This window comes from Mercenaria mercenaria, chromosome 16 (genome assembly GCF_021730395.1).
Source record: "Mercenaria mercenaria strain notata chromosome 16, MADL_Memer_1, whole genome shotgun sequence".
NCBI classification, from domain to species: domain Eukaryota; kingdom Metazoa; phylum Mollusca; class Bivalvia; order Venerida; family Veneridae; genus Mercenaria; species Mercenaria mercenaria.
In genome coordinates this window covers 53,264,020-53,291,810 of record NC_069376.1, presented here as the reverse complement: position 1 = coordinate 53,291,810, position 27,791 = coordinate 53,264,020, and the positions used below count along the sequence as shown (strand labels likewise).

The window sequence follows — 27,791 nt, the reverse complement described above, 5'->3', positions numbered from 1 at the left end:
TTAAAAAAAAGTAATCTAATAGATATATCAAGACTGATCGATGAAATTTTAAAATGAAAACTAGTCTGTGTAAATCATAGCGTTTTATTCACAGAATAAATGGAATAAGACAAATACTATTTTCATTGTTAGTAATGTTAACGTCTGGCTGAACTATCAACACGTCTGAATAATAAATGTTATTCAGCTGATTAGATCAAACAAAAACTGTCAGCGAAGCTTTCTTTAAATTGCCGGATAAGCGGAGCCAATCTGACTTCCGGGTTTATGGCCGATATCCCAGGTCTGCACAGACACACTGTTGCCTTTCAAAGTGAAGTTGCAGCGCGCATTGGGGTACATCAGAGCACAGATCGAGTACAGAGCCATGTCGAACTCGGGACTTGTTCCCAGGAAGAATGACCCTTTGGATTTCGATCCCCCATACCAGGTAAACGCGGCACCTTTCATGTTAGGCTGCAACAGATATGACAAAGTCAGATAAATACTTCTCAAGGGGACACGCCTTCAGTTGTACATCACTCATTTCAATGTCTTTAAAACAGTAACATCAATAAATATGTAAAAATCATAAAAGTATTAATAGTTATATAGTTCAAGTAACGAGTAAACTCTAAATAACTTCAAAATTATACCGCAAGATATCACCAAAAAAAAGATAAAAGGTAAGGGTAGATTTCCCGGAAGCACAGAGCACCCCAAACACAGCCATAGAGGCATGTATCGCAAAGACTGACGCAGTGGATATTTTAAATACATAGTAGTAGCATACCGAATTGACGCTGGAGCTATATATGAATAATTACTACTCAAAATACTTACGAAACTTTGATAATAAAGGGCAATGAACTGGTGATGTATCCCTTTGGAGATTTATGCTCTATAATCTTTATTTTAAATCTAAACATACCACCGTACTTGTATGATGTGTTTGCTTTAATTTTATTAAGTAATTTAAAAAAAGTAAATATAGAAAACCAAATAAATCTGAGTTGCTCTTTGTTATACGATTGTACGGTCAGCAAAATCTTCTGCCTGTAAAGCCTACGGAACATACAAATTTCTGCTTGGAAAGACATTGTTAAATATGATGCGGGACATAGAAACATCTGCTTGGAAAGTCATTGTTATATATGTATGGGACAAACAACTTCTGCCTAAAAAGCCATTCTTATATAATACTATGTTTCGGGGCAAACAAACATCTGTCTGTAAAGTCATAGATATACAAAAGTGTATATTACGGGACAAACTTACCTCTGTCTGTAAAGTCATAGATATTCAAAAGTGTATATTACGGGACAAACTAACCTCTGTCTGTAAAGTCATAGATATACAAAAGTGTATATTAAGGGACAAACAAACCTCTGTCTGTAAAGTCATAGATATACAAAAGTGTATATAACGGGACAAACTTACCTTTGTCTGTAAAGTCATAGATATACAAAAGTGTATATTATGGGACAAACAAACCTCTGTCTGACTGATATACAAAAGTGTATATCACGGGACAAACTTACCTCTGCCTAAATAAAAAGCCGTTGATATATATAAATATGTCACTGGACATTACATACAAGCCATTGATTTATGTTTTACTTGGTTTCGGAAGCCATTGATATGTATGTTAGAGGACATACAAATCTCTGCTTGGGAAGCCAATGCTCTGTTATGTGACATACAAATCTTTGTTTGGAAAACCGTTGTTATATATGTTACGGGACATACAAATCTCTGCTTGGGAAGCCAATGCTCTGTTATGTGACATACAAATCTTTGTTTGGAAAACCGTTGTTATATATGTTACGGGACATACAAACCTCTGCTTGGGATGCCAATGCTCTGTTATGTGACATACAAATTTTTGTTTGGAAAACCGTTGTTATATATGTTACGGGACATACAAACCTCTGCTTGGGATGCCATTGATGTATATGTCAGACTTCCAGCTTTCTCTTCAAGATAAAACTGAATCCAGCTATGGAATCCCGACACAGTACTGCCCTGTAATAAAAACCGTACAATACACATAAGAGGAATGTGCAAATGTATAATGCCCCCATTCCCTTCCAACACAATTGAATTGAGTCTGATCAGAAACGACACAATATTTTTGAAGACATTTGTTCCTGTATTTGATAGAACAACATGTTCAGTTTACATGAATCAGTGTAAACAAAAGACTAACGCGTACACATTTCAACACTATGCCAATAAGTGATAACGTCTGATCAAGAAATGGGAAATATGTCTGACAGCGAAATATTGTTAGGAACTGTAGAAGTGTGTAACAAAATAAAACTGAATTGTTACACGAATCCCACTGAAAAGTAGGAGGTATATTACCTTAAGTTCTCCAACCATCACATGTTCGAACCCAGAACTGTCATCAAAACTCTGACTGGAGGATCTCGAGTACAGGTTGAACCACAGTTCTTTCAGTGTGTCTCTAAATGCCGTTGGGCTTGTTCCGACCTTTCCTACAACAAAACAACAGACATAATTTGAAACTCTAGTTCTGTTTGCGCAAAATCTTTTAATGGAATACTGTAAACTAAAGATAAATTGTCTGGCACTTTTAGCAAGCTGGAACGCAAAAATGATTACAATTTTCAAATATTGCCTGGACATATATATATAAATGTACGGAAATACGAGAATACTCTATGAAACCACTCGAATGGCTGAATTACTCATTACTCAAATGTTTCCAATCTTTTTTTCTAAGGCCCAGTAACTATAAACTAGACAGTCTAACTATAAACAGGAGTGAAGGTATTTTGTTGATGGGGTAAATTACTCGATTAACTTACATATTGTATTGTTGAAAAGTTTCTTAAAATAAAAAGAGATATATTACCATTGCTAAGGAGATAGACGTTGGCTATAGCCATTGTTTCTGTTGCTAGAACGGCGTCAAGAAAAGTCTCTATCTCTTGATAACTGTTTTCCAGCAGGATTTCGGCGACCCCAATCTTCCGCTCATAGTTATTTAGGAGATTGATGAACGCTTGAAACGTCGGAAGGGAAAACTTGTCTTCGGTAACGCTGGTAAATAGCCTAAAAGTAGAAGAAGGGGTTTTAGAAATGGAAAAAGCGACATTTAAGATTCATTTTGCTATTGTTTTTCTAGACTTCTCACTTCTGTCTTTCATTAAATTATTCGTAAGCACCTTTACAAGTATCAGGTATGGTAAAGTGTTTTATGTCAATAGGTGTTATTAAACGGAAAAGCATTCCCATACCAATTTACAATTAGTTTTTTGCCTTAAAACAAAAATAACCAGCATAACGACTACATCTTGACACTGAAGTAATTACGTGATCTTGTGTATGAAAAAATCTTGAGTCGCCAAATTTAAATTTGTCGTCTTTTTTTACAAAATCAGTAAAATAACTATGTTTATCACACGATCTTGCGTGCAATAAAAAGCTTTAAGCTGCTTATAACCAATAACCTATATTTTGTAAAATATATTTGACAGCAGGTAGACAATATAAAAGTTAAACTCGATCATATTTTATATCTTGGATTGTTCGCACTTAAAAGATATTAAGAAACAGCCTTTGATGTCTAAGTTTATTGAAGTAGGCTGGTAAGGTAAACACGTATATAAATATATATAACAAGAACTAGAGTTTTGAAGTCTTACACATAGTCTGCGGAAATTATGATATTACATTTAACATCTGACTTATAACTTAATTTGATACGAAATGATAAATTCCTTCCACTGGTTCAATTTTACATACTCAAATCTCTGTTATCATATCTCACAAATCAGCATATAGTATAATTATGTACTTATTTCCAGCAGTGTTGATTACAACCTCTGACGAAGTGAGGCGGTTTGTGTCACTGTCCCAGATATCGTTCATCACTGCGCTCAATGGATCTGTAGGGCTTCCTCCACCACCACTGCTAATTCCTGAAACATACATGCATGATGTATTAAGCTGTTGTTGGTATATGTGATTCATTTAATAACAGTGCAAATTGGATACAAAATGACAGGAGTTGTGTCGGTGAGACATAAAACAAAATAAAACAGAACAAAAACAACAACAACAACACAAAGCATTATCCGACAACATATTTGTTGTAGAGTATATATGCGACGATTTCTAAATTTTACAAACGTTTCACGTATGTTGTTACATTTTCTGATCATAAATTCGATACAGTTTTACAATAATTGAATTCCGCTTTAGCCGGTGCTTGGGGATAGGCACGCGAGTGGTTTTACAAATTTAATTCCCGCTCATGACTAGACTCAATCAAACCGGGCCTGTTGTTGTTTTGCTTAGAGAAGACACAAATCAGGGCGGTCGGTAGCTAACCCCCGCTGAGTAGTTAAAACTAGTTAAGTAGCGCGCAAACCTCACTCTTTAGCCCAAACCACGTTCATAAAAGATAAGGTAGTGTATAAAATGTAACGCTAACATACATTCTGACACCGCTGTAAGAAAACACATGTTACCGCCAATACACACACATGGTTGGCAAGAAAACATATTACCGTCAACATATGCTGAATGTTGTCAAGAAAACACACCAAACGTTCAACCTTTACTAACGGATGACAGGAAAACGCATCGCGAATGGTTGTCAAGAAAACATATCTTACCGTCAACAAAGACGCCCGGTTGGCAAGAGAACATCACAGACGCTCGGTCGGCAAGAGAACATACCTTACCGTCAACACAGACGCTCGGTTGGCATAAGAACATACCTTACCGTCAACACAGACGCTCGGTTGGCAAGAGCACATACCTTACCGTCAACACAGACGCTCGGTTGGCAAGAGAACATACCTTATCGTCAACACAGACGCTCGGTTGGCAAGAGAACATACCTTATCGACAACACAGACGCTCGGTTGGCAAGAAAACAAACCTTACCGTCAACACAGACGCTCGGTTGACAAGAGAACATACCTTACCGTCAACACAGACGCTCGGTTGGCAAGAGAACATACCTTACCGTCAACACAGACGCTCGGTTGGCAAGATAACATACCTTATCGTCAACACAGACGCTCGTTTGGATAGAGAACATAACTAACCGTCAACACAGACGTAGAGGCAATAGAACATGCAATACCTTCAGCACATATGCACCTTTGGCAAGAAATAATACCTTACCGTAAAAGATACGCTCGGTTGGCAAGAAAATATAATCTTATCGTCAACACATGATCGGTTTGCAAAACAACATATCTTTCCGACAGCACATGCGCCCGGTTGACAAGAGAATATCTCTTACCGTCAATACAGACATACAGTTGGCAAGGAAAACACATCTTAACGTACAGTCACAGTTTGCAAGAAAACATATCTTACCATCAACACAGAGTGCCTGGTAATCGTCGCAACAGTCATTGTAAGTCAAGCACGGCAAGTTACATTGGCACGGTCTTGTCATATCGGCAGACTGTCCACATCGATCGGAACATGTTGCTGTGAAAATGTTTTTATTTATATTGCAATTACAAATGTAGCTTAGCTCCAAATAATTGTTCAGCTTTGTCATATTTCAACTTTATCCATGCTTATAGTACAGGAAGCCTTATGCAGGGTATCAATTCTCGAATGTTTTATCAATCCGGCCAGTGTATGTATATCTAGCCCCTACCAGAATATTTTTGTTCCTATTGTAGTTGTATAATACAAGACATTATACCTGTAGCATTCCGTTTTCAATGTAATATAGTAATAAAACAGAAAAAGTCGTTCCTAAATCATAGTAAATGCATGTGTAATAGTATAAAATTGTAAGGAAATAATAGTATATGATTACCCCCAAGACAAACGGCAGAGTAATCTGAGCAACAGTCTCCATATCTCGTGCACGCCGAGTTACACTGGCAGCTGTATGCAGCGTTCACACCCTGTCCGCATCTCCCAGAACACGAATCTATAAAACATGAAAATAACATTTGCTGTCAGTAACACGTTGGGAAACGTAAGATTTTAACTTTTTTGGAGAGACAAATACCTAAATGTACACATTGTGTACTACATGAATATAGTTTATTGCCAAAAAAATAATAATTAAAACCAAATTCAATATATCATATGTACGAACCTGTTAAAACGCAGACAAAGGCTCCAGTCAAAATCACAGCAATCTGAAGCAAAGCCATATCTACTCTCTGCAAATATTTTACCCGAGTGCGATAGTAAGGTTGCGCCGCTAGGTGGTTATCTTGCATTATAAATTTTGTGGAGTCCTTGAAAAGGTTATTAAATTTTGTTTTGTCACTTTTGACAGTATTGGGAGAGCAATATATATATACATATATATTTAAATTTTAGATTAGTTGGCAATTCGACAAGTTGCAATTTCACAAATTTAGGTCAAACAAAGTTCATGTATACAGTTTATTCTTTTTCATAGCTATTCATTTTATCTAATGAAGATTAATGCGCAATAGTATAACATCAATGTCCTTAAGCGTTCAGTTGTTTAAGTCATGTCAAAGTTGTTAGCTGATAATAAAATTTTCTAAGATGGACTGATTTGTCTGACGGAATAAATTTAAGTTTGTGGACTGTGTCCGAAAATTACAAATGAATGACAAAGTTTATCTGGGGGGAAAGGGGATGGAGAGTTTCGTTTTGAATGCTAAATAACAGTTGACCACTCCAAAAAAATAAACAAAAGTCATCTAACAAGGTGTAAATTTTTAATCATAACTACTCTCGTGTAAGTTCATATAAAAACAGCGGATGGTTGAGCATTGTACTACTGACTCACTTGAAGACTTTTTTTCCATATAAAATTAAATATCTCTTCAGATTCTTATCAAAGAAAAACTAAAACATAAATTATTCCTTTTTTCATGTTCTTAGACAGTGACAAGTATAGATAACATTTTAAACAATACGATGTTTGACGGTTCTGGAAATCACTTTGAACACAGAATGATTGACTATTAAACATGTCAAGAAATCTAACTTTGAGACGAATCATAATCAGGTTATGAATTAACATGTACTCAGCATGAATGAAGATTGGGATTTCCAGAATCGCCGAACATATTCCATAGTGTTGACCTGTCAGACAAAAATCTCTCTTATGTAGAAGGTACATGACCCCTACTTTCTTGGTGTTTTTGGTGGTTTATAGGTCATTTAAGAACATAAGGCTAGTAATTCTTTTTTAAATGGGCCTGGCTATGTGTTACAGCTCTCAGAAGATTGTTAATTTTATATAGAACATACAATACATTTATTTACTACTGTACAGCCTATAACCAATACACGGGTCACTGGAAATTCATTCATACACGTGTCATGTGTTAGTCCGCTGGACTGCAGGCAGTGTCCGATAGATTGTGCTTCTTCATACAGAGGCCACTAAAATTTTATAATGAAAACCTGCCACAATAAGCTTAGACTTTAAAAACATATTTAACAGACATTTATCTCTAGTTATTACTGTAATTCAAACGATTGCAAAATTCTAATTACACACAAAAGTAAACAGTGTTGAAGTTTAAACGCGTTGATGTTATAGTTCAAGGATGGTTAATCTCACACATGCATTTAAATTGCACAATTGTCATGATAATCAACTTTTTACGTCAGTAAGTTAAATCATATCAACTAAAGGTAAAATATTCATGTACGACTGATTGTAATTTTCAGAGTTGAACTGCTTTTTTCCGTTTGAGATTTGAACTATTCATCAAAACTAAATAATGCAATAAATAATTATGCCAACATATAGTTAACAATTATAGTATAACAATTATAGTTCTGAGAAACAAAAAGACTTTGCTTCTACGAGAGACCATAAATCTATTGGTAATCACCATATTCTTCAGCACGTGCCCAGTACCGAGAAGCGCTCATTAAAGTTTAAACGTTTTTGTAGGTTAATTTTGAAGTTTTTTCTGTTTTGTAGGTTAATTTTGAAGTTTTTTTTTCTGTTTTGTAAAAAAAGGTTTTCCATCAGTGCATTATAAAGTTTTAGGACATTCTATCAGACGGGTATGTCTTTTCGACCCATTTTTTGACAATACTCAACAAAAAAGAGAACAGAATAAGTTTGGCCGATATTTTTGCCTGCATCCTCTTCTTTCTGCAATAATAAATAAATCTGTGTTCTGAAAACCTTTATAAAATTATGTTCTCAGTTAAAATAGCTAAGTGCTAAACATGCTAAAAGTGCTAAACATGCTAGAAGTAACTTATCTAGTCAGTAGGACCAAAAACAATAACTTGTATTCTATATATTTTTAAAAATCAACCACTGCAGTAAAACTTTATATAGATATATACAATTACATATACCACATGTTAAACATACATGTATATATCTAGTCAGAACTTTTGGCTTCCTCAGTATAATCCGGATAAGCAGTTCATTATTTTCAACATTGTTTTTTGTTTAAGACGGATTCTGATGAAATTTCTACCGGAAATAGGACGAACACTCACATATATTTCAGAATATTTAATATTCATTTTTGCATTAGGTTTTACATAATACTGACACATGGCGGCGTTTCAACTAAAGACGATAGAGGAATATCCTAGGTGCCTCTTTGGGTATTACTTCAGGCACGAGCGGGTATTTTTGTAGAACCACCAACGTTCCATAAGCCAGCTGGATAGCCTCCTCACATGAAATCAATCTACGCCCAAGCGAGGTCTCCAACTCATAGCAGGGAGTGGCACTCACTCCTAAATTCAACCTACTAAACTTTTCAGCTGCAGAGGCCCACTGATGTTATGTTGAAATGATTTGACACATATTTATTTTAGGCGAAAACGCAAGCATGGTTTAAATATGTAACAATAGCGATTACTCATTCAAAATTTTACGAATTTAATAAAATTAAACTGCGCAGTAAACCGCACGTCAACGTTTGTAAACAACCTCATATTTATTTTGTATTTAAGCCGTATGACTGTTTTTTTTCTTGGATATACAGAAAACATTTTAAAATTTAGTAGTAAGTGGGCTGTGAATATCCTGCTTTTGTGACAGACCATGAACAAAATGTAAATTACTTTCCACGCAACACGCGCCTTCTTACTGGTCACATAGTATAAATCTATGAGCAGAAGCATAAGTAGCATTTGTAGTATTAAAACAGACGATATGGTTTCATGCATTATATTACTAGCAGGTGTGACTTTCCTACAAGGTACGTTATTGCTGTTATTGTTTACAAGTAGTTTTGTTATATTCAATGTTGTTGCACAGCAGAAATTAATGTAGGGATAAATACAACTAAACTGATGCAAACTATAGCAGTTTGTTTTCAATACATTGCGTGTAAATAAAGGAAAAAATGTTAATTTCGAAAATAAGCGAACAAATATTAGAACATTTTCCAGTAGACTAGCTCCTAGACTGTGATATATCTTTTCTTTTTTTACATTTTTTTATGATTTACTTCAGTGAACTGAATCAATCTATATCCTATGTCCAATATCACATGATAATTTTAGCATAATTCCTCAAAGAAAATCTCTAAATAGACTAGCTTTTATCACTATGAAATGAAATTAATAATAAATAAAAAATCAATGTAGAAATATCTTTATTATCAGTCTAGTGTGCTAGTCTAAATCTACAGCATGTGACACTCTATACTTAAACAACTTTTTGTTAAAAGAAATGGCCTAGTTTCTGGTAAGATATACAGTTACACGTTTGCTATTTAATGATACAAATGTTCCTATCGTATAGAGCTTTGATTAAGATTAAAACTTGCAATAAAGCTTGATATCAGAAGAATTTATTAGTAATAGATAACTACCAGTGAGATCATTCATAAATCAAATAAACACTAATTAAACACCAATATGTTATACTCTTTTAACATACAATTAAAGAAATATTCAGAATCATAATTGAGCCGTGCCATGAGAAAACCAACATAGTGGGTATGCGACCAGCAAGGATCCAGACCAGCCTGCGCATCCGCGCAGTCTGGTCAGGATCCATGCTGTTCGCTAACAGTTTCTCCAATTCCAGTAGGCTTTAAAAGCGAACAGCATGGAGCCTGACCAGACTGCGCGGATGCGCAGGCTGGTCTGGATCCATGCTGGTCGCAAACCCACTATGTTGGTTTTCTCATGGCACGGCTCATATATTAACTAGATTCGTTTTTAATACTGCTACATTTTTTCTTATGAATATCAAACTGAACTTTGCGTTTATTACATTATTTTTATCATCCTCATATCTCTAATTGATGTTTAATATTAATGAGAAATCTGCGCAGTGATATCATATTTTGCACGTACTTATCAAAAAGAAAAAAAAAGAACATCAATTAAATCATGATAAAATTGATGTATTCATTCGCATAATAGTAAAAAAGCCCACAAAAAAGCTGCAGTACGTGATGAACACTTCTGCTTACCATGACAAAATGATAGAGAGGATATTTGTTTGTTTCAGTATCAAATCGAAATATCTTTCACGAGTGAACACCAGATGCAATATGTGCAAGAGTGCAAATGTAAAATATGGTTTTCATGAGTGAACGATATCTTGATCTTACATGACTTATGGTAAAACAAACAAATTTTCTTTTTATTTCATGTTTTGACAAAATTTACCCATTTATAGTTTCTTACCAGTGAAAAAATTAATTGATATTTTCCACTGTTAAAATACCAGATATATTTCACTCTAATACTTACACTGAAAACAGTCATGTTTCAATGATAAAATACATAAATGAGGAGACTGACAAGTATACATAAATCAGTTCAAAAAGATATATGAGCCGCACCATGAGAAAACCAACATAGTGCATTTGCGACCAGCATGGATCCAGACCAGCCTGCGCATCCGCGCAGTCTGGTCTGGATCTATGCTGTTCGCTAACAGTTTCTCTGATTGCAATAGGCTTTTAAAGCGAACAGCATGGATCCTGACCAGACTGCGCGGATGCGCATGCTGGTCTGGATCCATGCTGGTATGTTGGTTTTCTCATGGTGTGGCTAAGTTTACTTGTATGTGTGTTGTAGTACGTCCTGGTAGATAAAGTATTGTTTTATTTCAGTGGCATTAGGTAGTCTCTATAGCGACCCGCAATGTGCCCCAGGCCGCGAGACAATCGTGCATCTGTTTGAGTGGAAATGGGCAGATATTAAAGCAGAATGTGAGAGATTTCTTGGTCCGAACGGTTACTGTGGTGTCCAGGTAGCAACATATTTGAAGATCGAAATACAACACCGTTTAGCTCTTTATCTGTACTTAACATGACGTCGAACTTTACAATCTATTCTGTCTCTTACAAAAAGAAAATTTTGCAATATACACTAGTGAGTTTTGTAAAATGCACGTCTGCAGAAAACGCAAAATGCACTGTATGGCAATATAAAATTATTTAAAACAGAAGATTCATATCACATTCATTAACTTACGAAATATTTATACATTTTTATAACCTATTGACAGTACCATTCATTCAAACATCTTGAAACTCGATCCGTTTGTGTTGTAATTAGACAGCAAGAAAATAAGAAAAGTGTTTCTTCAAGATTCGGCTATTGTTAACCTTTAGCGGGCTGGATGCAAGTGATTATGCCTTTGCGACCAGTGCAGACCAAAATCAGCTAGCACGTCAGTGCAGGCTGATCACGGTCTGCACTGTTCGCTATTCAGTCAATAAATTTTCAGTGAACACCTCTTTGTTTAACAAGTGATACTGCCTAAATTGAATGATGCACCAGTCCATTTTAGAAATTTAGCAGGGTAAAGGCTAAATGAACTGAGTGATAAAGATATTTTAATACAATTCATCCAAACAACTTTATCATACTTTCAAAAATCTTCAATCAAAAATATTTGATACAGAATAGAACAGAAAACTTAAAATAACAGGATCAGGATATATAGAGACCATGTTCTCCGATAGCGATCATTGAATATAAAACTTTACAGTGTTGACATGTTTTCAGATCTCACCCCCTAACGAGAATGCAGTGGTGACTAATCCGTACCGACCTTGGTACGAGAGGTACCAACCTGTGAGCTATAACTTAGTAACAAGAAGTGGAGATGAAGAGCAGTTTAAAGACATGGTAACAACATGTAACAATGCCGGAGTAAGGTAAGATGCTTTCTTTTTTAAGATATATTATGCCAAAATTATATATTTGCATTATGCGTAGTACTTACACAGCAGTGTGTTTGGTTAGAATATGTAGGCCTACCGACTGAAAAAATGTAACTAAACACATCATTAATTTGTATCGCCACTAAATTTTATCAAGCCCCTTACTACATGACACATAATTTTGAATGCAGTGTTTAAGTATATATTGATAGGCCAATATTTAAAGGTAATATGTATTGATAAAATAATTATGTTAGCAAAAGAAGCGCACAGTATATATGTATATATAAGTAAAACAGATCCCCTAAAAGAAAATTGAAACTTTCAAGCGCTTCATTCACATCACATTTCTTTATATAAAGTCGATTATTGTATGTTACAAGTTGAAATGCCCATGCTATATTGAAATTCTAGCTTTTGAAATGATTAACAGTCCGTTCTACAAATAGTTTTCAGTTCTAACATATATTTTTCAATGTAAGACATGCTGTTTTAAACAGTCTTCATGAAAATGATTTTTTTTCATCAAAACCTAAAACTGAGTAGCTTTAAAATGCTATTTTATTAGACTCAGCGAACACTTACGGAACATAGATTTCTTAAACAGGCACTCTCCCATCTATTGCCGCATGAAAGTGTTTTAAAGATTGTCTCATCACCCTATAGAGTACGTCATAAAGATATATGCGTAAAACACGATTCGAATGCTATAAAATTTGTTCAGATGAAAATTCATGTATATAAATATAATTATTTTTAATGGGAGTTCTTGATTACTTATTTCAGAATTTATGTAGATACCGTGATAAATCACATGACCGGAAGTTTCTCTGGCAACGGGACTGGAGGAAGTTACTTTAACGGCGAGACATGTGACTTCCCGGGTGTTCCGTATGGAAGCCAAGATTGTAATGGACCTGATGTGTGTCATACAAACGATGGATCTATTCATAGTTATGGCGATCCTGTAGAAGTTCGGAACTGCAGGTTGCTTACTTTGGCTGACCTTCGTCTGTCTAAAGATTATGTAAGGGATAAAATTGCTGAATTTATGAATCATCTTATAGATGCGGGTGTTGCCGGATTCAGAGTGGATGCAGCGAAACACATGTGGCCTGGAGACCTTGAAATTATATTCGGAAAATTACATAATCTGAACGGCGAGATATTTGGTTCTGGCAAGAAACCATTCATTTTCCAAGAGGTTATTGATATGGGCCATGAACCGATAACAATGTCCGAATATTTAGGAACGGGCAGAGTAACAAACTTTAAGTACGGTGTAAAGCTAGCTGACATTTTCTTACGAAATTCAAATCAAGCAAAATGGTTGGACAGCTGGGGCGAAAGATGGAACATGCATAAGTCTAACGATGTTGTTGTATTCCTCAGTAACCATGACAACCAAAGAGGTCACGGGGCCGGTGGTAAATATATTATTTACTTTATATGCACAGCAGCAGATTAAATAGTCATATAAAAACTATGCAACCGATGTCTGATTTTCTTTTGAAAGCTAAAAGCTTATAAATTGAGTAAATTTAATCAAACTGTACATGAATAAACATTTGCATACAAAGTATAGCAGCCAAGAGCACGCACAAGTTACTGTCTGAAAGTATGTAAAAATCAATCAACATGTTAGTCTCAGAAGAGTTTTCGATTTGCTATTCTTGTTCTATTTCCATGTTCTAATAACATTAATTGTAATGTTTACAGGAAGGCCTATCACTTTCTACGATCCGAAACAATTAAAAATTGCAACAGCTTTCATGCTAGCTCATCCGTACGGATTTCCGAGGATCATGAATAGCTTCCACTGGAACAGGTAAAATATAATTAATTAAGGGAAATACTAGTGTATATAAATATCATAATGAAACGCATTTACTCTAAAAATAACTTAACAGTTACCGAGCTGATGTGTTCCATTAAAAAAAAACATAAAAGGTCTAAACGGTAGACCTATGGTGTATAAGAAATCTGACAACTCGTTCTGTAAATAAAGACTTTTCGGAAAATTGTTTGCTGGTTGTTGGAATTCGTTCGCCCTGAAAAATGTTATAGATATCTGAATTCTAAATGCATTCTGGATTATATTAGAAAAATAACCACCATGAAATCTTTATATTACTCTGCATTATAATTTGAGCTCTACAAAATGCATGCTAGATAGACAATACTTAACTGCAACAAAGAAGCGCATCTATTTTAGAAAAAGGCGGACATTACTTAACAACCACACAGACGCGAAAAAAAGATCAACTGCCACAAAGAAGCACATTCTAAACAAATTACAAACAGTTTAGTATCTAAAAATAGCTTAAATGTAACTCAACGTGGGCCAGAGTGTAACACATTCAGAACCTTCAAAGCATTATATTTCTTTAATATCGTATTCGTTTGCATATATAGTAGACAATCAATAAATATCTTTTTGAGTCACTGTATGAAAACAGATACGAAACCTTGTTTTCGTTCACATTTGTTTGTACGTTCATAAATGAAAATGGGTTTCATAATATAAATAAATACCTATGAATTTTCCTTACATTGGCTTTAATGGCATATACCAATTTCTAATTATATGATTTTGCAGCCTCGACCCAGTTCTAAAAGTCATAAAGGTACACATAAATGTGTAGAATTTTCAGACAAGTGACTATCGTTATTTTGTATGCAGATCATCATATCTTTTTTTAAACAACTGAATTGATATCTGACGATATATCTTGTGAAACTAGATAGCTACACATCTGCATTCGTATAAAAGATGAATGGACGTTGAATAGAAACAAAACATTCAATCTGCATTTCTGTGATCTTGTTTTAAAAAATAGGTAGCTATGATAAATTGAATTTTGTGATGTCTATGCACTATTCGATTTTGTTAAAATTTCCGTATGTTCTTAACGATATATTTGTCTTTATGGTTGCGACATATCATAAATCTGTTTTCAGTGCTTTTAAAGATATTGCCAAAACAATGAGGAAGCTTTAGAAGTTTGGATTACAGTAAAACGAGTGTCTGTTTTTTCTCTTCTTCAGACAAAATGACTGGGAGGGTCCACCTCATAACAGTGATATGAGTATCAAGGATGTGCTGGTAAATGTTGACATGACCTGTGGGAACGGTTGGGTAAGTCTTTTCAACGTGTACATGACGTGGATCAATACAATATATATGTTCTGTAACTGTTTTGTTAATTATATAAGCTAAATGATTTGATCTGAAATCTACGAGACATGAGTCGTCACGCAGCATACCCTTTTGCACACGTTCTCGTGCACACGAGCAAGCTCGTAAAAACGTCACATTACAATTAGTTTTAATGTGATTTTTTAACGTTATAAGAAAATCTTGGATGCATGTTTCTATTTATATAAAACATGCATGCAACGTTGTTCTCTTTCTCAAAAAATGAAAACTCTATATATATCCTAAATATGACCTTAATAGTGTCAGTGTGAACCTAACCTGAACAAAAAGAACCATTGAAACAGATTTTATGCAACAGGCGCATGATAAATACTTTTTTCTATGCAGATATCTCATTGTTCCTTTAAGGTATGTGAGCACAGATGGAGACAGATTTATAACATGGTTGCCTTTAGAAATGTTGTCGCTGGCACCTCAGTCACTAACTTCCGGTGTTACGGAGATCAACAGATCTCTTTCTCAAGAGGGGAGAAAGGATTCCTCGTGCTTGTTGGTGACAGTAGTTACTTGAATCAGACCATCTATACAGCACTTCCACAAGGCGATTACTGTGATGTCATATCCGGAAATTACATAAATGGCACTTGCACTGGAACAATTGTCCAAGTAGATGCCAGTGGTCATGCAAATTTCACATTAAACGGGAATAGTGATGACCCAGTGGTTTCAATTCATATCGGTAAGATTCTTATATTTTCTTTCTCTTAAAACTGCTATGCTATTACACAAAGTATTCAAAATGCCAGCCACATTAATCCCAATTTCTATTTGTTTATACTGTTGTAAAAACTCTGTGGTAACAGTATATTTTAATCTGTTTCAGGTGCAAAAGTTGGCAGTCCGAAGAAGGTGACCTCTTAGATATAAAGAAATCCAGATTCAGTGTTGTTATATTTGAAAAATAAATGTAAAAACAAATGTAGTGACTGTTATTAATAATGATAGAAAATCAGTGATAGACTGTATTAAGTGTTTCTGTCATATTTCTCTGCATTGTTTATGATTGATATAAATGTTAAAGAAACATGTAATTTGTCCTTTCATGTGTTAAGATGTTAATAGCAAATTTAGGAATGTACAATATGTAAAAACAAAATCAAAGCCGGACTGATTGCGTTGCGCTTACTAAACTTGCCTTAGACAAATCGTAAAGGATTTGCTTGTTCTCTATCTTTCTGTGTATTGATAAAATATTTATATAATCCAAGTGGTCAAAGTGTGATATTCGACCCTGAATATTCAAATAATTGTGTACATGAAACAATTCTAAATACTTTTAAAAATTGTAGTATAACAGACTTTATCTTACATCCAGTCAGTCATTACTACCATCTCGAGCAAGTTCATATAGTGATTACCGTTGAATTAACCTTACACATTCTTTCCCCGAGTTCTCTATCTTTCCTTTTCTTCTGTAGGAAAGCAGGCAAAAGTTTTTCGTGCTAAGCAAAATATAATAGTAGCTCCACCAGCTCGGAACAATATGTAGAGTTATAAACTCACGTGTTTTCTCCCATTAGAGCAGAGTGGAAACACAATGGTGATTTGAAATGAAATGTTTTTTTTTTGCAATTTATGTTCTGAACGATCAAACAACGCCTTTTGGGCAATATGCAAAACAAAAATGGTTATAGTTCTTGGCCTTCTTACTCACCTGTTAGTAAATAAAAAGAAACGTTCAATGTGAAAAAAGTGAACCTATTAAAAATACAGAGACAGTTTCTAGATGCAAGAGATATTTATGGTTCTTGGTCTACATACTGACCTAATGATTATAAACAAGTATACAACGTTTCAAAGTTATAGCTCTATAAGTTTTCATGAAAAGTAGATCTAAAAAAATTGAAAAGATCCGTAGGGAGATAAAACTGGTCCTTTCAAAGATAGCTCTAGACCTTTGGAAGATAGAACCGGACCTTATTGCTCCTTTCAAATTAGCAACGGACATGTGGAAGATAGAACCAAACCGTAGCGAGATAGCACTGGTTCTTTCAAAGATATCGCTGGACTACTCGAAGAAGTTGAAGTTTATACCACTTAGAAGTGAGCTTGTTGAGAAACTTTAAGCTAACTGAAGACAAGAAAACGCACCATCATTTGATGTATGTTGTAAACACTATTAAATAAAACAGATGCATTTTTGTAAATAATATAAAGAGGCGTATGTAAGCCTATTCTAATTAATATAACAATGTATATTTTCCTGATGAAAATGTTGCTATTGTAATAACATGCGTGTTACGAACTGATGCGAAAACGATGACTGGACCTCATTATATTACTTTAATTATGTTAGTTTACATACATACGTTTTTGTCCCAGACACATTTAATTAAATTTGCTCAAAACACATTTAATTAAAGATACATTTCTATGGTCTAGACTTCTGTTTTAGCAACCTGTAATTAGAAAATAAAGTATATGAAATATAAGTAAGGGGTTTCTTGCAAAGTCATGCCTTCATAAGTTGTTGATGACTTCTGAATGTGTTAGCCCTGCAGGGTCTAAATGCTGCGTAGTTCAAGTGTCTGAAATATGGTTCACAATAATGATGATCTACTGACTTTTTAGATTAAAGAGGAGTGGCTAACACAGAATTTACATTGTCACTACTATCAACTAGTGCATTGTCGTGTTATTCATACAAGTCTTTCCTTATTATACCAATATTTTGTAGAACCCTACCCGCGAGTATTTTGAAGGTACTTCTTTCAAATACGGAATAAATCGTCAGTATTCACTTTCCTTGATGTACAGGAAAATATTTTATAAAAAGATTTTCTTTATATTATTCTTTAGTAGCACTGATGAAACTAAACGAAAACAACAACAACAACAAACAAACAAAAACATAATAAATATGAACACACTCTTGATATGTTAACGTTTCGTAAACGCGCTGAAGGAACGACCTATAATTTTGCAGGGGAAGAAATTGATGAGATCCTTAGGAAGCGGAGAACGCAACCAAGCCAAATAACACTAGTACCTGGCTCAGTTTCATTGAGCCTGTTCATGCAAGGATATATGGTTACATTTGTTTAGCTGTCACGTACCATTTTGATAGATCTAGTTTTAAAAACATATACAGGAAAAAGGCCAGTAATGCGCTCAGAAAATGTACTTCCATAGTGTAGTCGAAAGAAGTACAAAGTAAACAGATCCTACTTTTTCCATTTTTTTTGCGCGGATTTGAGCTAGAAGACAGTCTGTATAGAATAAAAAGGTTTTCATGTTTTTACTCACAATAGCAAGTTTTGAAAATCAAAACCAAAAGTAGTGGCTTTAATGGCGGGTAATAGCAAATATGCACTTTTTTTAAGATCGCAAACCACCACTAACTGTCAATACATTCAGTCGCATATTTCTTTTCATTATTACGTCAATTCATGAAAGAACTTTCATGAATGATAGGTGTTTGAAACCAAAAGATGTAAAGTTACTTAAAGAAGATCTGAAGTGGTCATATTTTATTTGAATTAGTTACATTTAACCTATAAGGTGATCACATTGAAGCAGTAAAACTTATAGCAGAGTCGATTTGATCGGGTTTGTTCGTGAGAGAATTGTTTTTAAACAACCCTCGCATTTCGCATTGCGACACAACTGTTTCATTATAGCAATAGTTTCTTGGTAGTTCTTTCTTTCAGTACACGTGTATTGAGTTGGCTGTGAAATTTGAGAAGCAGTTCTTCTTGAAAAGTAATATATCGTATCTTATCTTGTATCGTTTTGAACAAGATATGCGGTCATTCGCGGTGCTGGTTGGAGGATTGTTCCTCCCACAGTGTAAGTTTTTATAATATTTGATAACACACAAACACCTGTAAAAAATATTTTTATAGATCTACCTTTTTCCATTCCAACTATTGCTAAAATTCAGTAACTCTTTTCTTAAAAACATACATGACATATTCTAGATGATATTATTATTCATATTGTTTGTTGATCTAAATAACATTGTCTGTTTCAATTTTAGGTTATTTAATATACACCTGTATTTCAAATTATCAATATCATAATATAAGAAATACATTAAACACTGTGAAAACCGTGATCTTAACCGCCTCGATAGCCTAGTGGTAGAGCGTCCGCTTCGAGTGCGGGAGGTCGTGGGTTCGATTCCCGGCCGCGTCATACCAAAGACGTAAAAAATGGTACCAGAGGCTCCCTTGCTTGGCGCTCAGCATTAAAAGGGCAGAAACTGGCCTCTTCTCTCATACCCTCGTGGCGATGGATTCCATCAGGAATGAGGTGTCGAGAGTGATTAATATAAGTTGTAGAACTTCCTTCACAATCGACCTAAAAATAAATTATGTATAAACTAACCGTGATCTTAACCATAAAAATGAGAATCATTTTCCTTTATATTGGACCTTAGTCCACATGAAATCTATGAGCAAGGTGATCTATAACGAAACTGTTTGTGATTCGTGCGAATTTCAGTTGTCATATTGTACAAATAGATTATAAATACTGTATTTTCAGTTGAAATGTCTACTCCCGAACATTTTATCAAATCGATGATGCAAACATACACCCCCCCCTTTTTTTTTATCAAAATCGCATTTTGACTAGTACATTTGTATTGTATATCCTTGTCGTTCTTTGATCTATTGTACTATTATTGTTGCCGACAGGCTCATTATCGCAGATGCAATTTCAGCATAAGCGTATGTAAAAAAGCTGTAGAATGCAATTAGTCTGAATTGCAAAAGCAACATGATACAAATAATGTTTTATTTAAGTCATGTTGGGCAGCCCCTACAGTGATTCGCAATGCTCCCCCGGGCGAGACACAATTGTTCACCTCTTCGAATGGAAATGGACGGATATAAAAGCTGAATGCGAGCGATTTTTAGGACCGTATGGATACTGCGGTGTTCAGGTCGTATATCATGTTATTTCATTATTTATTGTAATTGATTTTCTTTCATACGTTAAATGAAATTCGTAAATGGAGGCAAAGTGTATTTCAATATTTGCTTACATACACACACAGCTTATCACTACATATTGTTTAGGCTAGAACCCTTTCAAACCAAACTGCTTGAGAACCTAAGGACAAGATAAGTTATCGTGGTTTCACTGTTTTGGGTGGATACTATAACGTACTCGTTATAAGTTTCCGTTTCCCGTGTCTTCCGGTTAAAGGCGTTTTTGTATATACTTATAAGCTCTATTGAGTACTTATATATTTTTTCTCGAAACCATTCTCGCAGTTGTTGGGTACGGAGAGGATTGTCAGATCAAGAAATATTAAATACAAGAATTATATGTCTGCAGATTTCTCCTCCAAACGAGAACGCTATAGTCACCAGCCCGAACCGCCCCTGGTATGAACGCTATCAGCCTACAAGTTATAATCTCGTCACAAGAAGCGGAAATGAACAACAGTTTAAAGATATGGTAACTGCATGTAACAATGTTGGAGTCAGGTAATGAAGCTATGCAGCATAATGCTGGTTGTGGAAACAATATAAAATATAATAGTTCTTGATTTTCTTTAATGGGCAGGCAACACTTTATATCACTGTTCGAGCCCCATTTCCGTGACTAGTTCTCTTACTTAATATCTTACTTAATATTCATAGCAAATATAAGACAATGCCATTCAAATCAAAATTAGAACCTTCTAAATTTTTGAAATTTTGTATTAAGCAGGAGTATCAGCAGCTGAAGAAATGTCGTGCAACTGGCAGTAGTAGCAGCATTAGCTGTAGTAAAAGTATTAAATTTGCAGTTTACAGTAGCAGCAGTAGCTGTAGAAAACTGTGAAATTGGTAGTAGCAGCAGTAGCAGTAGCAGTAGAAAATGTAAAATTATTAGTTAACAGTAGCAGCAGCAGCTGTAGCAAAATATGAAATTGGCATTTAACAGAAGTAGCAGTTGCTGCAGTAGAATGTGAAATTGGTAGTTAACAGTAGCAGCAGTAGCCGTAGCAAAGTGTGCATTATGTAGTTAACAGTAGCAGCAGTAGCAAAATTGCTAGTAGTAGTAGTAGTAGTAGTAGTAGGATGAGAAGCTGTAGCAAAATGTGAAATTTGTACTTAAAAGTAGCAGCAGTAGCAGTAGCAAAAATATGAAATTTGCAGTTTACAGTAAAGTGTGCAATAGGTAGTAAACAGAAGCAGCAGTAGCAGTAGCAAAATGTGAAATTGCTAGTAGTAGTAGGAGGAGGAGGAAGAGGAGAAGCTGTAGCAAAATGTGAAATTGGTACTTAAAAGTGGCAGAAGTAGCTGTAGCAAAAGGTGAAATTGGTAGTTAGTAGCAGCAGTAGCAGCAGTAGCAGCAGCAGCAAAATGTGAAATTGGTCATACACAGTAGCAGCAGTAGCAGTAGCAAATGTGAAATTAGTAGATAAAAGTAGTAGCAGTAGATGTAGCAAAATGTGAAATTGGTAGTAAGCAGTAGAAGCAGTAGCTGCAGGAAAATGTGAAATTGGTAGTCAACAGTATCAGCAGTAGCAGTAGCAAAATGTTAAATTGCTAGTATTAGTAGTAGCAGCAGTAGCTGTAGCAACATGTTAAATTGGCAGTAAACTGTAGCAGTAGTAGATGTAACAAATGCGAAATTGGTAGTTAACAGTAGCAGCAGTAGCTGTAGTAAAATGTGAAGCTGGTAGGTAGTTAACAGTAGCAGCAGTAGCTGTAACAAAAATGTAAAATTGGTAAACAGTGGGAGGAGTAGTTGTAGCAAAATGTGACATTGGTAGTATCAATAGTAGCAGTTGCAGTAGCACAGTGTGAAATTGGTAGTAGTATTAGCAGTAGCAGCAGTAGCAGTAGCAAAATATGAAATTGGTAGTAGAAGCAGCAGCAGCAGCTGTAGCAAAATGTGAAATTGAAAGTAGTAGTTGTAGCAGCAGTAGCAGTAGCAAACTGTTAAATAGGTAGTAGTAGTAGCCGTAGCTGAAGCAGTAGCAGAATGTGAGATTGGTATAAGTAGTAGCAGCAGTAGCTAAAAATATTAGCCCTTGTAAAGTGGCATTTAATCAGACATTGTTTAACCGATATAAGCAGTATATATTCGTAACTACAATTGTGGGATAAATCCTCTACAAATTTACAGAATCTACGTTGACGCAGTGATAAACCACATGACAAGAAGTTTGTCTGGCTATGGAACAGGAGGAAATTATTTTAACAACGACAACTGTAGCTTCCCTGGCGTTCCATATGGGTGTCAAGATTTCAATGGACCAGATATGTGTCCAACAAGTGACGGGTTGATTCATCGTTATGACAAGCCTATAGAAGTTCGGAACTGCAAGCTACTCTATTTGCCCGATCTTCGTCTATCCAAAGATTATGTTAGGGGTAAAATTGTTGAATTTATGAATAAGCTCATTGACATAGGAGTTGCTGGATTCAGAGTTGATGCAGCTAAACACATGTGGCCTGGGGACCTGGAAATTATATTTGGAATGCTAAATAACCTTAAAAGTGAAATTTATGGTACCAGAAAAAGACCCTTCATTTTTCAAGAGGTAATAGACTTGGGAGGCGAACCGATAAAAATGTCCGAATATTTCGGTACAGGTAGAGTTACTAACTTTATATATGGCGTAAAACTAGCGAATATTTTCCTACGGCACTTGGACCAGGCAAAATGGCTTGTTAACTGGGGTGAAGCATGGGCTATGCCCAGGTCTGATGATGTCGTCGTATTCCTCAGTAACCATGACAACCAAAGAGGTCACGGAGCTGGTGGTAAGTTGCTTTAAATAATTCCATTTGAGTAGCCTTGATTATGCTTTGTCTATTGAAAACATATCTAATATCAATGCACATCATTCAACGACCCACTATGTAAATTTGTGCTAGTTGGTGTCACCTTGCGTTGATAAGTTTTTAATATTATTAATATTTGCCGGAAGAACAATAATTTTGAAATTTAGATTAAATACCTATGTCAGGCAACAATTGGACATCAAAAAGTATATTGGGTTGGTTGCCTCTTTCAAGATTTAAGACAATGGGGGTGGTGGGGGGTGGGGGGGGGGGGGGCAGTTTGACGCCATGAAGAAATATCAAGTTCAAGTGATGATATTTTAAATTATGCTAATTCATTTACGAGCAAAATTACATATTCTGACTATCTTTCTGTAGTGTACGAATCTTTAAATGTTGTCTTTCTCTTTAACTCATATACAAGAAAACGGAATCAGTGCCGTTACGGTTTTCATTGAAATATGTTCTGTGCAAGTAAAATCTTTCTTTTCTATTTTTGTAGGAACACCGATAACATTCTTCAATCATAAGCAGTTGAAAACCGCCACTGCTTTTATGTTGGCCCATCCTTACGGATTCCCGAGGATTATGAGTAGTTATTGGTTCAGCAGGTAAAACTGGTGTTTTTTTACCATCGGAGTCCTTACTATGCTTAACGCGATGTTTTTATACTTGTCTGTATGACGTTCTATTAAGATCATCTTTATTTTGCTTCAAAAGCATGTTGGTTTATCATTTATCTTAGATGCTAGCAGATTCCTCACAATGATAAACGCTATCTTTGGCTATTTTGGAAAGGAATTTACATAAGCTATCAGCTTGTTTTCCAATCCATGTATTTGACATGTAAAATTTGTTGTACATGCTATGTGTATGTTGCTTAAAAAAAATAATAAAATATTGTTTAAACTAAACGCTATCTTAGTATTGAGAGTTTGTGATTTAATACTAGTAAATAGTGTTCCGTTAGCGCCATCTAGATCTGAACATTTATAATTAGTATTAATAAGTACTACAGGTCTTTAGCATTGTGTCCTCGTGCTTTCGCATCGTGATCACGTATCATTGCAGCGCTCCCTCGCGTTTTTTTTTTATCGTGATCTTGTGTGATTGCAGCGTTCTCGTCTGCGTTTGCATCGTGTCTATTGCATTGAGTTGGTATCCATTGTTATCTCGCCCTTACGTTTGGCGAGGCAACATTCGGCGGGGCGACGTTTATCGGGGCGCCATAACGACTTTTGTCGTTCTGTCGCTGCGACAGAACGAAATAACGACATCGCACAAATCAGCCACCATAAAAACGCAAAATATACACAATTAACACTTCATACTAAGATGTTTACATGTAAATTTTGAATGTCTTATTTTGATAACTCTGGATAACTCTGAAACTTATTGAAATAGAATACGATGCGCCCTCGTGATATAATTCCTTCGCATCTGAACTCCAAACGATGATTTTATTCAACGACACATCACAAAATGAGATACATTATTTCTTATGCAATAAATGCTAGATGCCTACTACTTAGTACTTATTCAAATAAAACACTGAATATAATATTATATATGGATGAATGAATCCTTTAACTAGTCACTAGCATTCATTACTTAATTCTGTCTCTATGATTTTTTTCTAAGCATTTTAAACTGTTTCGGTCCCATGTTCCCGTGACCTGTAGAACCCGATTGTGTTTCTGAACCCGATTGTGTTTCCAATAAAACTGGTAGAACAATACATGTTTTGAAATACTTAAAAGTTTATAGTATATAATTTTAAGAGATACAGCTCACTTATTCATAAACTTAAAGAATTTACTATAAGCATGTTTCATTTGGCCATTAGCACATGCTATTTGACATAAAGCATTTCTTATTTGACATTCAGTATTTGGCATTTGATATTAACATTAAGCATTAAGTATAGATCTGCTATTTAGCATTAAGTAATTGGCACTGATCATTAAATATTTGTCATTTTGTATTTGGCAATTACTATGTCGCACCTGCTTCCCATCTTACACCTGTGACAAGTAATTGTCGTTGAAAAATCACACTTTACATTGTTTCTATTTGGCATGACTTAAATTGACACTGAACTCACATTAATTATGACAGCATTGTCCATTTTAAAGCAACATTTTATATAGTTTTCTTTGGTATTTGGCATATTTCATAAATGGTATACAACACATGGTAATACTGAAACTTATTAAAGGTTAGCGTCATTAGTTTAGGAGTTACTGATCCTTGACACCTAATGCATTTATCATTTGGCAACAAACATGAACTACTTGACACTTAGCATTTTGTATTTAGCAGTAATACATATCTAACTATAATACATATAGCATTTTATATTTAGCATTTGCTATAAACTATTTCATGGAAGGCCGTAAGTGCAAAATGCTGTTTGTCAAATATAGACTGTTTAACGGCAATTGTCAGATGAAAAATGCTGATTGTTAATTGCAAAATATGAAACAATATATGCCAAATGTTTATTGGTTAGTGCTTATTCAAATAAAGAACTAAATATATCTGTAGATGAATGAATCCTTTAAAAATCTTTTGGTCTTTGTTACATAACTTTGTTTCTGTTAAAAACTTTAATTTTGAACATTTTAAAGTAAAGAATTTCGGCCCAATATTCCAGTCATCGATACAATATGTTATTGCTAAAATTGGTAGAAGACTATATGTTTTGAAATAATTAATTTACACAGGATTTAACATTAAGTAATTGACACTAAGCATTATATATTTGTCATTTATTATTTAGCAATTAGCATGGTGCACCGGCGTTCCATAGTATTTGTCTTTAAGTAACTGACATTTAAGCTTATATAATTCGTATTTATCGTCTGGCAATTAACGTGGCGTACTGGCCTTCCGTTAACACTGTCGTTATCTTAAATTATGCGATCTGCATTTCTTTGATTAATTAAATCTTTACTTGTTTGTTTATGCTTAGTGACTCGGAGGGCCCTCCACACAACAGTAATATGAGTATAAAAGATGTCCTCGTCAACTCCGATATGACCTGTGGAAACGGATGGGTAAGTTTATGGTAAATAAAATAGCACATGTTCTGAAACAGTGTATATGGCGGTCTATTTCTGCCGTTATGTCGCCCGTGTGAAAACGGTAGAACGACATATTGCTGTTATTTCATTGCCTCATCCAACCCCATAAGCTAAAACGACAGAATGACAATGTCATCATTTGATGGCTCATTCGTCGTCTGTCCGGCCGAAATTTATCATTCAACATCTCCTTCGAATCCTCCGTGGCCGATGTGGTTAAGGTAAATGATTTCGAATCAATAGGTGACATGGTCACTTTTCTCTACATGCGTATATAGTGGAAACTTGTAAAATCTCCATGTCTGATTCTTTTATGTCTATCTGCCTAGTGAGTTCATATTATTCTGATTGAAAACTACCGTAAGCAGGCGTGGTCATGAACTATCTCATACGAAAATACATTTTGATACTTCTTGTAAATAATATCAAAAAGAAGAAAAAAGAATGGAACCTAGCAGTAAGTAAATCTTCTGTTATATAAATCTGTTTAAGGTATGTGAGCACAGATGGCGCCAAATTTACAACATGGTTGCCTTTAGAAATGTTGTCGCAGGCACCTCGGTCGATCATTTCCAGTCATACTGGGATCAACAGATCTCTTTCTCTAGAGGGAAGAAGGGGTTCATCGCGATTGTTGGTGACAATAGTTCTTTGAATCAGAACATCTATACGGGACTTCCGGCAGGCGATTATTGTGACGTCATATCCGGAAATTACGAAAATGGCGCCTGTACTGGCAAAGTTATAAGTGTCGATGGCAATGGTAGAGCTTCTATCAATATCTATGGGACTTCAGACGATCCCGTAATTGCAATTCATACTGGTAAATCCCACTATATATGGTTTTTTAAATAAAGATGTGTACAGTTTTAACTTCACGGTTGAATATGATCAAGTTCTATTTATATCCGTGTAAAAAAAAGAAATGAGAATCTTATAATATATTTTTGCGGCAAATTAATTATATATATATTGATAATTAATCATACTAGTTCGTATGTTGAACATTCGGAATACGGTTTGATCACAGTCAAATCTTCTTATAAGGTTATATTCTAGTTGTAGCTAAAATATAAATATATATATAGAGCTACATTTGAGACAAATTTATTTCAGGTGCTAAAATTGGCAGCCCAAAAGCAGTCACTGGTTAAGAATAAAGAAGAAATCTACAATGCCGAACTGTTTGATATTCATGTATTTGATACGCAAAATAAACATGCTAGCTCTACTTGTAATATAAATTTTGTTTCGCCTTAACTTTACACAACTTCAAAAATAAAAGAAACTGCGACACTATGACCTTGTAATGTCTGCTCATATCATGAGCCCGCCCGCTTAGCTCAGTAGGGTAGGGAGAGCGTTGGTCTACGGATCGCGGGGTCGCGAGTTCGATCCCCGAGCGGGGCGTATGTTCTCCAAAGACATTGTGTCTGAAATCATTCGTCCTCCACCTCTGATAATTCATGTTAGGAAGTTGGCAGTTACTTGCGGAGAACAGGTTTGTACTTGTGCAGAATCCAGGAACACTGGTTAGGTTAACTGCCCGCCGTTATATGACTGAAATACTGTTGAAAAACGGCGTAAAACCCAAAAACAACAAACAAACAAACATTCACATCTCTGACATGTCATTGACATAAATTAAAAATAAGAA

The 27,791-nt window shown here is 35.1% G+C and overlaps 3 protein-coding genes across 3 annotated transcripts; 2 read left to right on the top strand and 1 right to left on the bottom strand.

The window, feature by feature from the left end:
- Nucleotides 1-68: 68 nt before the first annotated feature.
- Nucleotides 69-6,231, bottom strand: LOC123540324 (uridylate-specific endoribonuclease-like). Its single transcript, XM_045325250.2, has 8 exons — nt 6,089-6,231; nt 5,801-5,917; nt 5,344-5,460; nt 3,806-3,929; nt 2,861-3,060; nt 2,347-2,480; nt 1,909-2,004; nt 69-456 (listed from the first exon to the last, which is right to left on the bottom strand). The coding sequence occupies exons 1-8, from the start codon at nt 6,213-6,215 to the stop codon at nt 226-228; spliced, it is 1,146 nt and encodes a 381-aa protein (XP_045181185.1). The 5' UTR covers nt 6,216-6,231; the 3' UTR covers nt 69-225.
- A 2,671-nt stretch (nt 6,232-8,902) lies between these two features.
- On the top strand, nt 8,903-16,341 carry LOC123540323 (alpha-amylase-like). The gene is made up of 8 exons (XM_045325249.2): nt 8,903-9,161; nt 11,037-11,176; nt 11,938-12,089; nt 12,882-13,522; nt 13,815-13,923; nt 15,144-15,234; nt 15,664-15,994; nt 16,139-16,341. The coding sequence occupies exons 1-8, from the start codon at nt 9,071-9,073 to the stop codon at nt 16,174-16,176; spliced, it is 1,593 nt and encodes a 530-aa protein (XP_045181184.2). The 5' UTR covers nt 8,903-9,070; the 3' UTR covers nt 16,177-16,341.
- Nucleotides 16,342-20,065: 3,724 nt separating this feature from the next.
- On the top strand, nt 20,066-27,356 carry LOC123541522 (alpha-amylase-like). The gene is made up of 7 exons (XM_053527099.1): nt 20,066-20,203; nt 20,602-20,753; nt 22,387-23,027; nt 23,551-23,659; nt 26,023-26,107; nt 26,627-26,957; nt 27,251-27,356. Exons 1-7 carry the CDS (start codon nt 20,066-20,068, stop codon nt 27,286-27,288), a joined length of 1,494 nt encoding a protein of 497 aa, XP_053383074.1. The 3' UTR covers nt 27,289-27,356.
- The last annotated feature ends 435 nt before the right edge of the window (nt 27,357-27,791 follow it).